Consider the following 16,896-nt stretch of genomic DNA (forward strand, 5'->3'; position numbering starts at 1 on the left):
CCCTGAGGACTTGTGCTGCTTTTTCATCCTTAAAGTTTTAAAGAATTCAATTCAATTTAATTTATATAGCCCAAAATCACAAAGAAAATTGCCTCATAGGGCTTCAAAATATGAATAATAGTTAGAAACTAAGACTAAATAAACTGGTTATCCCTGCCCTTAGACCCTCCCTCCTGGTAAGGAAAAACTCCTATAAAAACCTGAGTCAGGAAAAAAAGAAGAAACCTTAGGGATTCCCACATGAGGGAGAGATCCTATCCCAGGACGGACAGGCGATACCAGAACAGTTAAAGAAAGATTAGCTTCTACAACTACGTATCTAAAAGAGTTCAATCAGATGGAGCTGAAGGACAAGTGATGATTAAGTCCATAGTCCAGATGAAGCAGAAGTGCAGTCCACGACCAGGAGCAGGAGGACAGACGACCCAGCAGGAATCACTCTCACTCAGAGATGCAGGATGGTGTCGGGGGCGTGGTCCACGGCCAAGAGTGGGAGCGTGGGCGATCCACCTGGGAAGAACTACTAACAGATAACACAGCGGCCCACTCTCCCACCTAAATTCGTCAGGCAAAATTATTGATCATGTTAAACTTTTCAGTAGTTTTATTTTATTAATCTTTTTAATGTTTTTTAAACAAAATGAGTGGTGTGTTAAATTTAAAAAAAAAATATGGCACCCTCTCCAGCAGATGGCAATGGTGGCCTAGGCGGCCGCCTGGGGCGTCTATTCTCAGTCTGTGTGACACAAATGCATTCACCTGTGGATCCTATTAGAAACAAACACGCCCCATTTGCAAAGTTTATTCCACACAGAGACACAATGTGCTATATGTTTCTACATGTCCATATCAATCATGTCACAAACTGTCCACCGAGTGAATGTTGGAAAAACAAGTAAAGAAAAAGAAAGAAAACATAAAGCAAAGATCTGAGCACAGAGTGCAGTCTCATGTTTCATAGAAAGTCTTTGTTCAGATTTCAAATAACACCAAGATGCAGCAGGTCCATCTCATCTTCACCAATCCTTCCAACAGATCAATACTCTGGTGTGGGGCAGAGCTCACACAGGACGGATTTCTTCAGAACAAGTTTACACCCGGAGGAAAACAACAATCGTCAAAACAAACAAATATTACTGGTTCAATTTCAGAGAACAAAACGTCTCCGGCAGTAAAATGCATCTTTCCTCCCATTAGAGGCAAATTGTGCTGTAAGTATTGCTGCTCAATACCTGGACAGTTTAACTCTTTCACACCTGAGGCGCCGCCGGTGACGCTTAAACACAAATCTTTAACAGACTGTAACTTTTCAACCGTTAACATGTAAAATGACCCTGTTCACTGTGGCATCAGACGGAATGGCGTCAATCATCACTTCCTGTGTTCAGGTTTAGAACGGCAAAGAGCTCACAGCTGAACACAATTTTACGTAAATACTAAAAGGTATACTTACTAATTTCAAAATTATTTATGAAAGTTCTGCCGAACTGTATTTTCAATTTCCGTCTTCGATCGTTCTGAAGTCTAAATACAAACTTGAATGATCCCTCAATATTTGAGGGTTTATTGAAAATATCAACCTTTCATTTGAGCAGATATTATTGTAACAGTTTTATCTTGATGTTATTCTCACGTGTTTTAAGTGCAATCATCACAAAAACTGATGGAAATTGATGTTAAACACACGTAATCGGAGCATCCAGGATGCAGATCGCTGCTTGTTGGTGTTTTAACTGCACCCAAGGCTACATTTATTGTTGTAATCAGAGGTATTTGTTGTTTTGGGATATTTTAAAGGGTCATTGTAAAAATAGGAATATTTACCAAGTGGCACAGCGAATATTTTTATGAAGCCACGTATTTTCGCCTTTCAAAATAAGAGCGGCCAAGATAAAAGTGGCCAAAAACATTTAGAAAACTATGTGCGAATAATAATTTCCTTGCATATTTTTTTAGGCCCTCTTAAAGTTTGATTGCCGAAGCCAGGGATCAAACCAGGTAATTCTACATTTGGTGCCACCGTTTAGCTAACGATCTGCTGGAAAGTAGGGAAATTTGACCTTTTTAAGGTATGGGGGGGAAAAAACACACTAGATCGCTAGTTTAATTTGTCTTTTTCAACCAAAATGCAGCGGGGAGTGAATTTCCAAGTAATTTTTAATAAGTAAAACAGACAAACGTCTGCTTTCAGCCAGTGTTTCCTCCCTTCTTTTTTTTAATCCTTGAAGTTTTAAAGAAGCAACAGCGCCCCCCTCTCCGCCCCCCAACCCAGACACCAGGGGCGACAGGAAGGGAGGGGCGCTGCACTGCAGAGGTATTGATTTCATCAAACTTTGTGTTATTTTATTTACATTTTTAAATTATCATTTTTTTTTATTTTTACGTGAAATGAGTGGGGCATCAAACTGTTCAACAAAAAATATATATATATATAATATATTCACCAGATGGCAACCTAGGCAGTCGCCTGGGTTGCCTATACCCAGGGTCAGCCCTGTATATTGTTGACGATTTCAAATTATTTTTATTCTTGTTTACCTTTATTATCCAGACACAGTTATGAGCAACACCAAAAGAGGAGCTACGTCAGAAAATAACAACAGTTATTAGTTTTTCTATATTGTCCGACACGTTGAAATTGTCTGACTTTAGCTCTGTTCTCAGTGATTTTGTGAAATGTAAACAAATTTAAAAGAACTTCTGCAGATCTACGTCTCATCAACGTCGTGGAAAGTTGGCGTTAGCATTAGCAAAAATTAGTAAAAGAAAATCATAATTGCCCTCAGAATCAAACCAGCAGCATTCAATGAAATTCCTGTAACCTTCATCTAACTTTAACCGGGTTGTAGAGAGAAATAATCCACGACTCGTTTAATATCATCCAGAGGATTTTGGGGAAGCAGCTGTGGAGGATTCTGCAGGAGGAATACGGACATTTGATCTGAGAGGGAAAACAAAACAACCAGGTGGGATATTTAGAAAATAAATATATTACAAATTTCGGCTACAATTGTTTAGTTACCTTTCATTATTTATGTAAAAGTTCTTTAAACTGTTCAGCTGTCTAAACCATAGACATAACTGGAAGATACACTTTTGTGTGACGTCACATGAAAAGGATCTATATTATCGTGTTAATAATTAAAAAATTACAGTAAATCAAAGAACATAAACACTGGAGCTCCGGTGTTAAAGGGTTAAATGTTTAATCGTGGATTATTTCAATGATGGATTATGATTAAAGAAAGCATTAAGGTGACTTGGCATGAATGGTTGTAGATCTACCAGAATGACTGACAACCGACCACAGCACAGCGGAGAGACTCTCTGGAATTGTTACACGGTTGCATCCCTTATCAGCATCCTTCCTACTCCTCTCCCTCTCCCAGGGGGTCTTTTTCCTCGGCCACCAGTTCTTCTTCTTTATTTCCACCTTCACCCTCAGGGATGCCCTCCTCCTCCTCCTCCTCCTCCGTGTTTTCCCTCTCCACCCCCTCCTCCTGCTCCATGTCGAGCTCTTCAAAGGACGAGCCGCTGCCCATCGACTCGTCCGAGTCTCTGTTGCTGAGGTCTCTGTTCCCTGTGTCCTCGTTTGCATCCATGACATCCCTCAGGGGCAGAGAGGAGGCCAGCGAGGCGGCGGTGGATGCTGCCAGGGACGTCTCTCTGCTGTCCCACGGCACGCCGCCGCCGCTCACCGAGCTCACGTCGCTGTGGGAATCTGCACCTGCAGCCAAGCGAAAAGGCCGGACAGATAAATAGGCTGCATAGCAACACTGAATAAAGCAGAAATTCATTTTTCAAGACGCTGCAGCGATAGATCAATCTTTGATCTCATCAGAATGCCCTCTCTGCCGCCGGAGACTGTCCGGCTTTTCAAACCTCTGACTCGTTACCAGAACTGTGAGGAAACTCCGCAACAGGCGGATCCTTCCTTCCCACACCACCAACATGACTGGGTGTCAAGAGAGCTTCATCTATTATGAATTGCTTCATATATTAGAATACTTTATCATGCCATCAGAGATGAGGAAACCTAATCTTAGTGTTATGAAACTTTTCAGCCGCTTAACATTCAACACAAAGCTTGGAGCAAAAGTTGGAATCAGAGCAGAGAAAATGTGAGAAACTCTTTCACACTAAGGAGCTGATGACTCATTTAGATGCTGTTGGATTTGTTAAAGTTGTGCTCCAACTATACTTTTATTATAAAATCGTTCCCAGTGCTCTTTTAATTACGGTTGTGCTGTTTTTAGCCAAAATAAAAAAACCTGTGTTGTTTTCTAGGACTTAATTTCTGCAGAGTGACAGTAACTCATTAGAAATACACCTCTAGGTTATGGACGGGACTGTCGGCACAGAGTAAACCTTCATTAAAGGGTGAGGGTGACTCCGCCCACAGCTGAAATGTGAAAATCCAGTCAGAGGGGTGGGGCTGGGGAACAGGACTTGTATTACTAGACATGGGGCTTAAACGTTTGACCAATCACAAAATTCCACTGTCATACCTAGTTTCATCCTGTAGGGGGCAAAAAAAGTTTATTTAAATTTGGCAAAAATTTGACAATGACCAACAGACAGCACTTTTAAAGCCCCATTTACAGAGGTCAACAGACAAAAAAAGTTGATTTAGGATTTCCCAGCATTCCTTTGTTTACACTCTCTCCTGCTAGCTTACAAATCCTCACAACCGCATGCTAACATTAGTGTTCATTGATGAGGAAGAAAGTGACCAAAAAACTCAGCTGTTATTTAGTCTTTTTAAGTTGAATCATACTCATATAGACGACCCTGAGTCCTGTTAAATGGACTCCACATATATATCTCCACAGGTGGGTGAAAGAAAAGGATAAGAATCCTTCACAGGTGAGCAGGAGAGGTCACAGGAACGTAAGAATACTCCCACAAGCCCGGAGAACGGATTTTACGAGTGTGCAGGAGGAGTGGGTGTTGAGACTGTCCTGTGCCTGAGGAACGTGCATTGTGTGCGTGGAGTTATCTTCACTGCACACGTGGAGTACGTTGATTGGGAACATGAATTATGTTCATTACGCGTGCGGAGTATGTTCATTGGGAACATGAATTATGTTCATTACGCGCGCGGAGTATGTTCATTGGGAACATGAATTATGTTCATTACGCGCGCAGAGTATGTTCATTGGGAACATGAATTATGTTCATTACGCGCGCGGAGTATGTTCAATGGGAACATGAATTATGTTCATTACACGCGCGGAGTATGTTCATTGCGTGTGTTGAAGCATTTTCATTGCGCATGTGAACAAAGTTCATTGCGCGCCTTGAGTATATTCATGCACGCGTGGAGTATGTTCATTGTGCGTGTGGATAATGTTCATTGGGAACATGAATTATGTTCATTACACGCGCGGAGTATGTTCATTGCGTGTGTTGAAGCATTTTCATTGCGCATGTGAACAAAGTTCATTGCGCGCCTTGAGTACATTCATGCGCGCGTGGAGTACATTGATTGCGCACGTGGAGTATGTTCATGCGTGCATGAGTTCATTCATTGGGTGTGTGGAGAACATTGATTGTGCCCATGGAGTAAGTTCATTGCGCGTGTTGAGTATGTTTATTTTACATGTGGAGTACATTGATTGCGTGTGTGAGCTATGTTCATTGCACACATGGAGTATGTTCATTGCGCGCGTAGAGTACGTTGATTGTGGGCGTGGAGAAGACTCAGTGCGTGAGTGAAGTACGTTCATTGCGCATGTGAACATAGTTCATTGCGCACCTTGAGTACATTCATGTGCCCATGGAGTATGTTCATTGCGTACATGAAGTATGTTCATTGCGCGCGTGGAGTATGTTCTTTAAGCTCATGGTGTACATTCATTGCAAGAGCGGAATACGTTTGTTGCGAGCGTGAAGTGATATCTGCTCGTGGGAGACTTTTCACTTTAAGACAACGATTTCCTTGAGTTTTAAAACATGTACTGGGGAACAACAAAGGTTTCACCCTAAAGATCTAAGTCTTTAGTATCTAAAGTCTGCAGAGATGCTAATGGATGTGAAATAGCTTGAAACTGAGAGTGATAATGGTGAGGTTTTAAAAATGAAACCAAAAACAATTCCAAGGCAAGTATCCAAAGACCAAAACACAACAGGTTTCATGAAGAAAACAACAATAAATATGTATACCTGCAAAAGTGAGTCAAAGATAAATTCATATAAACTAAACTTCCAAAGGGAAAGTTAAGATGATTTTACTTTTTATCGCTTCTGTTCTTGAACAATATTTGTATGTTTATTGTATTGGAAGATAAACTTTGACAGAAAAAAGTGAAATGTCTTTGTAGAAATGCAAAGTGCTCGACTAAAACAAGTAAAAGTTGACCTAACAACCACAAAAATGACACTCCGTCCATCACGATCTTCGTGATTTTAATGAGCAGCACGGACACGTCTTGGAGGGTCTGAGCTAAATCTGTCATCAGGGACTCAAACACAATAAACAGGATCTCCAGCATCATGGCCCCTAAGGTCAGCTGCTCCCTCCGACTCATTCTAATCAAACCAACCTAATTATCACATCCACTGAATCAGAGATTATGTACGAACGAACCAAATGAGGCTTTACTATAGGACTGATGCAAGTCCGAACAACACCAGGGGCAGATTTCCTCAGAGGAACATCTGTGAGGATGATCTGAGTTGGTGAAGCCGGTTTATGGGTCAGTGTCGTTTCATGGAATCTATTATAAGAGAAAAAAAAGTGAATTTAACTACAAAAAAGGCAGGATGTTGGCATGAGTTTGACTTCAAAATCACTTTATGAGGGAAAAATCCATTCTGAACATAGTATTGGTAAAAAGTGAAAGCTTCGTTTGGTCGTACCTGCTGACTAACTCACACCTGTGTGGAGCTCTAAACACTTCCCTCCGTAAGTGTAGACAAACTGGCTCTGTGGCTGAAAACTGTCAATCTTTTGGATCACCAATTGGTGGATAATTGGGCCCAGAGGGATTATTAGCAGAGAATCAAGGTCTTGTTCTTTAAACTGTTTGAAAAAGAAGAAAGGAGTTTTAAGGAGGTAATTAGATCAGATGAGGCAGAGACGTGCGGAGAGCAGAGAGCCAAAGATAAATGACTAAAACACAAGTTTAATCACTATATAGACGGATCCCATTGTTTACATGTTAGAGGCTGGTTGAAGTACTTTTGAGGCAAATATAGAGCTGTGCTTTTTAGTTTACTGTCGAGTAGATCTCCACAAAAAGGCCACATCTGCAGATTTATGAGCTTTTCTTTGCATTGTTTTAGTTACGTTTGCAGGAAAGCCTCAATAAAACTCCTATTAGCTGTTAATGTTGCTTTCAGACATCAAACTACTTTAACTACAATCATACTTTGAATGAACCGGCTCTGTCTGATATTTTTGTTCTGCAGTTTGAGCATAAAACAATAGAAAATGAGTACAGCTTCTTAAAAAGTATTGTGCCACAGAGTCATCACATAATTGCTAGTTGCAAAGTTGCTTCGTGTTTTTTAGGCTTTTCTATCACCTCGTTAGGTGACGGCTCATTTCAAACATCCCATATGGAATCATCACAGTATTTGAGAATCCATGTCTTCTCTTTTAAGGTCTGAGACCTTTCTATTATTGAAAAAAGAGACGTTTTTGGTAAAAACGGAAGGACGAGCAGATACTGATGTAGTTTATCAATCAGCAACATCGGAGGCAAGCAGCAGCAGCAGCAGCAGCAGCAGCAGCAGCAGCAGCAAGGTCAACGGAAATGATAGTGAGGCGTGAGGTACGGTCAGCAAAAGAATAAAACTTCAATCATTATATCAGCGAGCGGACTGAGACATCAGAAATTAAACTATTCTTAATCAAACACAATAAAAAACCAAAACATTCAAAATAACTAAGAATTACTGAGAATGTTTTTCTAAGTATCTCTAAATACGTGACGCAGACCGACTCAGATCAATCACTCTTACGGAACACGAAATGGCGGCAGACAAACAGGAAGTCACGGTGAGCGCTTTGGCCACATTTTGCGAGGGCGGGAGGTAAGGCATTTTCTGTGGATTATATCAACATTTCGTTTTGTCAGTGAATTCTACATGTCAATGATTACAGCATGTGGGAATTTTCACAGTATGTTTAAATTTGAAATTTACATAAATATTAGTGGTGTTACGGCTATGGCTGCATTTGGTTTTGGTTTTTCTTCTTTGTTCTGTTTCTGTGTTTTCTGTATTTTATTTTTGTCGGAGTGGGACATCTGTGTTTTTGTGGATATTTGTGTATCTGTCATTTTTTTCTTTTCCATTTTTGGATGGCCAGTGGTCTGTTTTTGCGTAGCTAGCACTCAGTTTTTGTGTGGCTAGCGCTCCGTTGTTGTGTGGCTAGTGTTCTATTATTGTGTTGCTTGCTCTCTGTTTTTTTGTGGTTAGTGATCTGTTTTTGTGTGGCTAGCGCTCCACTGTTGCGTAGCTAGCGCTCCGTTTTTGCGTGGCTAGCGCTCCGTTGCTGTGTGGCTTGCGCTCAGTTTTTGTGTGGCTAGCGCTCAGTTTTTGTGTGGCTAGCGCTCAGTTTTTGTGTGGCTTGCGCTCAGTTTTTGTGTGGCTAGCGCTCTGTTTTTTTGTGGCTAGTGATCTGTTTTTGTGTGGCTAGCGCTCCATTGTTGTGTTGCTAGCGCTCCGTATTTCCGTGGCTAGCGCTCCACTGTTGCGTGGCTTGTGCTCTGTTTGGTGTGGCTAGCACTCAGTTTTTGCATGGCTAGCGATCTGTGTTTTTGTGGCTAGCGCTCCATTATTGTACTGCTAGTGCTCCGTTTTTGCATGGCCAGCGATCTGTTTTTGTGTGGCTAGCGCTCCATAGTTGTGTGGCCAGTGCTCCATTTGGTATGGCTAGCGCTCCATTTTTTGTTTGACTAGCGCACAGTTTTTTGCATGGCAAGCGCTCCGTTTTTGTGTGGCTAGCGCTCCATTATTGTGTTGCCAGTGCTCCATTTTTGCATGGCTAGCGATCTGTATTTGTTTGACTAGCGCTTCATTGATGTGTGGCTAGCATTCAATTATTGTGTGGCTAGCGCTCCGTTTTTGTGTGGCTAGCGCTCCACTGCAGCTTGGCACTCTTCCACCTGTTGTGTTTTAGTGTCACACTTTGTAGTTTAGTTAGATTTGTTAGAAGAGCAGCGGGCTCAGAATTGATCCCTGTGGGACACCCCAACTTATCTCTTTGGCCTCTGGTGTAAATTCACCAATCTTGACAAATTGTTTTTTTCCTGTTAAATGGTTTTATTGGATTTACCTAATACTTATTTATGCAACTATTTTTATTGAATTTCTGTATAAATATTTCGTATTTATTAAAGAGATATTTGACCCACATTTCTTCCTGAGCTACATTTCTGTTTGTTGCCGTTTTCAGTGTTCAGTCATTGTTGCAGAATTAGAGGAGAAGCAGCAGGATGAAAGGAGTCCTGCCATATTTTTCTACCTGTTTGTGACTCTTCATCCTCGATCCAAAGGTTTTCAAAAACACCAGGATGGGCTTTCGCCGCACCGTTGCAGCTGCTCAAGATCAGAGCCAAACCACAACTTAGACAAACAGTGTTTGTGTGGCAAATGCCGCAAAAAGACACAAATGGATTCGTCCTATTAGTGCTTACAGCCATTCTTTTGACATGATCAGATCATGTTGCCATAGCTACAGCGCTTTAACCGCTCGCAGTTATATTTATACAATTATTACAATTTACAAAGAGACATTGAGTGAAAGTATCCAATTACAGCATATTTATTAATCAGCTTATCCCATTTTGTGAGCCTTTACCAGGTGTTATACTGTAAATTTAATTCTTTTTAAATAATAGATCGAAACATTAAAGTATCATGAAAGTCAATGAATAAAAATAACATTTTTTTCTTTTCTCTCTCACTAATAGGGCGCAGACAGAGTTTAAAGGAGGAACGATTTTTAATGCAGACGTGGGATGAAGGGAAGCAGTTTCCCAGGTGGGGAAGCAGCATTTCCACAGCTGGCTTGTCAGACGGGGCTTAACCATGCTGATTGATTGGTCGCCTATTAAGCTCCGCTTTCTTAATACACACAAACACACACGAACACACTCGACTCATTAGAGATGAACAGTTATTCCCAAACAAATCCCAGCCATGATGGCAGAACGCTGAACAAAAGAGGAAGACATTAATGTAGCTTCACATCTGTTGTCTGTTAAATGACAAACTTTGCATGGAACTGCTTAAAAAACACAAAGAAGGAGCTTGGAGCTCATCAGACAATCCAGAGTCTGCTCTTTCAACGCCTAGTGGCTGTGAATTTTGATGTAGAAACTTCACAAAGCCTCTGGATTCAAATGTTTTTTAAGCTCAAGCAGAGAGGTTTTTAACTCGCATGAACGCATCTTCACGTCAGCTCACACAGCCCACAGTAGATTCACATCTAATCGTGTTTTCACACTGACATGGTAGAAAGGCTGTTTACAGATTTGTATCTATGTTAGGATGGAAAAAAAGCCCGGCCCGCATCTTAAATACTGACCATCAACCAGGATTCAAAGCAGATCAAATTCATTCTTTCTTCAGCCTGAAGGCCTTTTTATCCATAGTTTGCTCCGGATTTGTTCAGTAACTTCAAGTCTCGTATCTTTCCACCAACTCTGAAGATTACATTTGAGAGTCATTAAGAATTTGAGTCAACAAATCGGGTTGTATTAAGTTTGTATTTAGAAATTCTGTAAAATTCCTTAAAGGCGCCACTCCACAAATAATCTAGTTTTTGAGCTTTAAGTGTATAAATATAATGTTCATTCCTCAATATAAAGAGTCCCAAATCAGTATTTTGATCCGCTCAAACATTTCTGAGTAATCCTCTAAAAACCTGCAGCCCCTCCCATACCCACGAAAAAGGCGGGTCCTCACATGCTGACATCACAAAGTGAGAACCGCCCCCTCCAGGAAGAGTCTGCTCCGCCCCCAGGCTAACAACTTTCTCCACAGAGCTCGCGGTGATCAGCTAGCACCTCGCGACTCGTGCACAGTCGTGCAGACGTCAGGTGTCTGAGCCAGTTTAGAGATGGTCAAGAAACGCTCATTTAACGTTCAAACTTTGTGAAAAAACAGAAATACTAACAGAAGACTACTTTCTGGTGGAGAAAGGGAGCAGACTACTTCCTGGTGGAGAAAGGGAGCAGACTACTTCCTGGTGGAGAAAATATGCAGACTACTTTCTGGTGGAGGAAGGCAGAAGACTAGTTCCTGGTGGAGAAAGGGAGAAGACTAGTTCCTGGTGGAGAAAAGGAGCAGACTACTTTCTGGTGAAGAAAAAATGCAGACTATTTCCTGGTGAAGAAAGGGAGAAGACTAGTTCCTGGTGGAGAAAGGGAGAAGACTAGTTCCTGTGGAGAACGGGAGCTGACTATTTCCTGGTGGAGAAAATGAGCAGACTATATCCTGGTGGAAAAACAGGGCCACGAATTAGAAGAACTGGTTTGAACATGGATTACTGAGCAAATGCAGAGAGGTGTGCCTCAAAAAGATTTTTGATACAGAGATTTATGACGCTTCAAAGAGAAGAGAAACATTCACAGCCAGTGCTAATCAGAACAATGTTCTCATCATTTCAATAAATCCTGAAATCTTCATTTTTTGACTGAATTTGACCCCAAAATGAACTCATTAGCCATCAGAATTCTGTCTGTGTCAAAATTTTGGGATAAACACCCTGGCTACACAATATGTACATCAATATTTATTTAAATTTTTTTTTCGTGGGTGACACACTGAGGCTGGCTCTAGGATGACATCATGAAATGGGCGGCACACTCAAGGAATGAATCAGAGTTAATTTTACTTCCAGGTATGAAAAGAGTTTGTCAAAATAACTCATATTTCATAAATAATTTGTTTTTAATGTTCCAAAGGTAATATATGATCATATATATGGATATAGTTCACTCTGAAAGACTAAAGAAAATAATGGTATGTCCCCTTTAAAATAACAACAATCTAATTTCAAACTCTGAAATTTACTTTTAAAAACATTCATAACTTTATTATAAATTGATGTTGCTGAGAAGTCATTGAACATTGCAAAAAGCTTTTCTGGTGAAAGTGAATCCCCTTCAAATATGCTCCAAAAGTATGACCATAAACAAATGACTTTAAAGCTTCTTTAAACCGCGTTAACATGTGATGACACTTGATTTAGGACTGAGGCTGGCAGATGTCTCTGCATCTTTTTGCTGTGATTTGTGAACCGACAGAGTCAGTATTGCCCCGACTCCAGCCTGCAACGGCAGCAAACCTCTGAGAGCGATGGCAGCCGAGAGGACAAATCCTTGTAATGACAGAACAATTACAGAGACTTATACCCCCATATCCTCATCAGTCAGGGCCAGATGAGGAGTCGATGGGAAAACAAATAAAAGCTGTCACACGTTTCCTCTTTGTATGCTCCTAGTTGACACTGAAAGGAGAAAAAAATCCCACAACTTTATCAATATGCTTCCCAACACTATTATTTATTGACAAAAAAAGAGGATTTGTGGCAGCCATTTGAACAGATGAAATCTCTCCTGTAGACCTTCACATCAGTTAAGAAGTTAAACAGCTGGAGGTCCGTATAAACAGAATGTGAGACGGTGTTAGATCAGTGTTTCTGCTGGAGGTTGTCTGTCCTCTTTTACCTGTTATATCGGTTCCTCTGTCCTCATCCGAGTCTTCTTCTTTCACATCTGTTTTAAACTCCTCTTTGACTTCTGGCACGTAGAAATCCGTCTGGTGGGACTGCGGGACCATGTAATGGATGACATCCGAGGTGTAGATTTCAACAGTTGGGAGGGCACAAAGCTTTCTCTCCTGTTCAAACGGAAGAAGAAGAAGAAACAGGAAGTGAGAAGCAGGACATCCACAAAACTTAGAAACATAAACTCGCTGACAACTCCAGGAGACACACCCGTCCAAGTGATTTTAATTCAAAGCCATGGCGTTAAACTTCCACCAAAAGTCTCCATATCAAAGTCCACGAGCGCCATGAACGTTCCACAGGCGCAATTCTGCCACCATGGGCGCTCCTGTAGTCCTACATGATCGTGGAACCACTCCTGTCCGCTTGTGGAGGCATTCCAGCGCGCACGTAACAACTCCCGCATGAGTTTGTGTAAGTGAGTGTGGACTTAAGCCAATGTGGGCTAATACAAATGGGGCCACCATGAAAACTGCAGAGAAACTATTTTGGGGCCCACCTTTTCTGTTTAAACCATATGGGACCCCTTGGCCTTTCTGGCTGGGTGCTTCCGCTCCACCTACAATGAGCGTTTAAATTCATTTTCATTCCTTTTTCCCTGTTTTCATTTTTCATTTTAAGTTGAAAAATGATATGTGTGCACTTCCTGTTTGTTTTTTTCCTTCAATGCTGAGTTTCACAAGCTCCACGCGCACAGTCCTCCACAAGGGGGCGGAGCTAGTTTTAGGAGCGTAAGAATACTCCCATGAGCGTGGAAAGAGGTTCCATGAACGCACAGGAGTAGAGGAGAGCGCTCAGACAACTTCAAACTTCCTGTTCACGTTTATTCCACGCCTGGAGTACGTTCCTTTCACCTGGAGTACGTTCATTGAGCGCCCGGAATGCGTTTATTGGCCGTATGGAGGATGCTCATTGCACGTGGAGTACGTTCTTGGAGTTTGATATACGCTCGTGGGAGAGTTTTGCCAGAAATTTAACGCCATATAAATCTCTAATCAGCCAATCACATTGCGGCAACTTGATACATTTAGGCATGTAGACATGATCAAGAGGATCTGCTGTAGTTCAAACAGAGAATCAGAACGAGGAAGAAAGGTGATTGAAGTGACTTTGATGATTATTGGTCGTAGATAGGGTTGTCTGAGAATTTCAGAAACTCCTGATCTACTGGGATTTTCATCCACAACCATCTCTAGAGTTTACAGAGAATGGTCAGTAAAAGAGAAAATATCCAGTAGTTCTGTGGGTGGAAATGTGTCTTTGATGATCCAGAGGAGACTGGTTCCAGCTGAAAGACAACGGTAACTCAAATAACCACAACCGAGGTCTTCAGAAGAACATCTCTGAACGCACAACAACCTTGAGTCAGATGGACTACAGCAGCAGAAGAAGAACACACCGGTATCACTCCTGTCAGCTGAGAACAGAAAACTGAGGCTACAATTCACACAGAATCACCAAAACTGGATAATAAAAAAGTAGAAAAATGTGGATTTCTGCTGCAACATTCGGATGGTAGGATCAGAATTTGGCGCCAACAACATGAAAGCATAAATCCATTCTCCCTCGTGTCAACGGTTTAGGCTGGCGGTGGAGGTATAATGATGTGGGGGATATTTTCTTGGCACGCTTTTAAACTATCCAAAACTACCTAAAGAAAACAAACAAACAAAGCCTGCAAACTAAGACTACCAAGGTCCAACCTCAAACTAAAATAACAAAACCCAGCAGTCTAAGACTGCTGAGGACAAAGAGGGGAAGAGAACAAAACAAACCAGCACCAACTAAAACCCAAGCAGCTCCTCAGCTTTGGTGGGAACTCCTCTGTCCTAAATACCTTTCAGGTGCCAATTAAGGCCCATTGGCCACAACCCCAGGTGAGCAGAAGGACTGGATGGAAAAAGGTCCAGCAGTAGCAGTAGGACTTCATAAAGCATTTTTCACGCTATAACACCTGCTTATGATCTCATATTAATTATTACAAACAGTGCACGAGGGTCGGCACTTTTATAAAAAATACATTTTAGAGCGAGACGGAGCGGCATGTAAAACTCCTCGGCGTTACTCAAAACTATGTTTTTAGACATTAATATGAAGATATTCCCTCCTATGTGAGTCGATTAAAGATGCATTACTCTCCACATTAAAGTGTCTACATTTGCAATCTCCTGTGGTGTGAGGGGAAAGTGAAGAGTTATAAATATTACACGATATTTTGGCAGAGGAGAACTTAAGTCTTGAAATTTTCCTGCTTTATGCTTTCATATAGATCAAAAACATCTGCAGGAAAGTGAGCTGTCTAATGATGATCACAGGACGCCTCACAAATCACAAAACTTTGAGACAAAAACTCAATTATCTGAAACAGTGAAAGAAAATTTACATTTTTATGACTTTTACTGTTGTAAAAAGGTAAAACTTTACATGGAAATCGTTTATTTGATTCCATTTTCCTATCATATAATATACAATTATATATTTTTAATACCTAAAACAGAGTAGTGTCAACTTTAACAGTTAAACACCACTTTTACAAGTTATGCAGACTTTGAAATTGAATTATTTTTCCTTCCTTGTCAAAAGCAAAAATTTCTGACTAAAACTCATCCAACGAAAGATGATGTAATGTGTTTCCTGATGCAATTAAAATTACATTTCTTTCTTAGTATACTTTCCAAATGCCAATTATATGGTGAAATTTTGGCTGGAAAAAAAGAAACACTTCCTCCTCAGTTTAACTGGTACTTGAGTGTATCTGAGCAGCTGAAATAAGAACCGGCTCCGATCCAACACCATAGACTCTGTAACCCACACACTACCGTGTTAGTGCACTGCTGTTTTTCTGAGAGTATTTATGTAAATTGGAGGAAACCGCCAGAGGAGAAATGCTCCTAAGTGAGGATAACACAAGGACAGCTGTAAGAAGAAAGCACTAACAGTCGTCCCTCACCGACCAGCAGCCACAGGTGAGCCTGAGGGCTAATGTATGGTGATTTATCAGGTAAAGCAGGAGATAATCCAGAGAGGCTGCAATTCAGACTCTTCTGGTTCCTCCGATTTGTCCAATAGGTGAGTTTTTGTCTTTCAAAGTGATTTACAGATTGATTAAAATTGTGCTTTTGGAGTTTTCCTGTGACACTTCTCTGATAATAGAGGGCACACATAAATAAAATTAAGATTAATATAGCATTTCTGAGTATTTCTTTATTCAAATCATGGTGAATCAGGAGCTGACTAAATAATCCAGTAGGAAAAGGAGCGTATTTGTGATGTAGCTTCCTGCTCGCCTTCCTTTTGATGCATCCACTTGTAGACCAACTGATCCATGTGAGTCTTTGGCTGAATACGAGTTGCTTCCCTAAACCTCTGAATCCTCCCTATTGCTCTGATTGAAGGGGCATAGAGTGGTGTCCGAATGGAGCCATAGCGACTTAGGCCTGGCTATCCCTCCGCCGGTAAAGTGATCGGCGTCCCGCTTGTGGCGCAGTACAACATTTCTCTGAAGTACAGACGTTTAGATTTCAAAAATAGGATTTTTTCGCATTAATTTTTATTGACACATTAATAAATTGGGTTTTTGATATGTTCTTGTCACAATTTTACCATGATATATAAAACAAATGAAGATTAAAACTGTGTCTCAGTGTTTCTTTATTCAAATCATGATGAATCAGGAGCAGATGAAAACCTGCGGGTTGAAAAGTTTGAGTTTTTGGCGCAGCGACTGACAGGGGCGGGCCAAAGTCTCCCTTATTCACTATAATTCTGAAGCATCCACTGAAGCACATCTCAAAGTCAAGGCCCGGGATATTTATATCCGACCCTCCGGATGATGATTATACACTTATTTCTAACTTGTATAACTATTGAAAGTTATTTAAGGTTTAAGTTGATTTATTCTGTTATAATATTCCTGGCTTTTATTATTCATAATTATGTTAAAAAGTTACAGTTTTAAAGTTTTAAAGAGGTAGTTTTAGAGTGTTGAATACATGTTTATTCTGTTCGACCTGCGACCTAAGGTGTGTTTTTTGATTTTGGCTCCTTGTGCGATTGAGTTTTATATGTTTATTTTCCTCGTCTGAACTGGAATTCGGCACAAAACTGCATTGATAAACTTTTTTCTTTTTGCTACGCTAATGTTAGCTTGG

At 40.8% G+C, this 16,896-nt stretch overlaps 1 protein-coding gene across 1 annotated transcript in view; it reads right to left on the reverse strand.

Annotated features, from left to right (window-relative positions):
• Window positions 1–3,182: 3,182 nt before the first annotated feature.
• Window positions 3,183–16,896, reverse strand: part of tex264a (testis expressed 264, ER-phagy receptor a) — a 107,326-nt gene continuing 93,612 nt past the window's right edge. The window contains exons 3-4 of the mRNA XM_024270513.1: window positions 12,687–12,858; window positions 3,183–3,727 (exon numbers count right to left, since the gene is read on the reverse strand). Of these exons, the coding sequence (XP_024126281.1) occupies window positions 3,369–3,727; window positions 12,687–12,858 (531 nt within the window). The 3' untranslated portion in view covers window positions 3,183–3,368. The remainder of the gene's footprint in view (window positions 3,728–12,686; window positions 12,859–16,896) is intronic.

This window comes from Oryzias melastigma, linkage group LG5 (assembly GCF_002922805.2).
Source record: "Oryzias melastigma strain HK-1 linkage group LG5, ASM292280v2, whole genome shotgun sequence".
Lineage (NCBI taxonomy): Eukaryota > Metazoa > Chordata > Actinopteri > Beloniformes > Adrianichthyidae > Oryzias > Oryzias melastigma.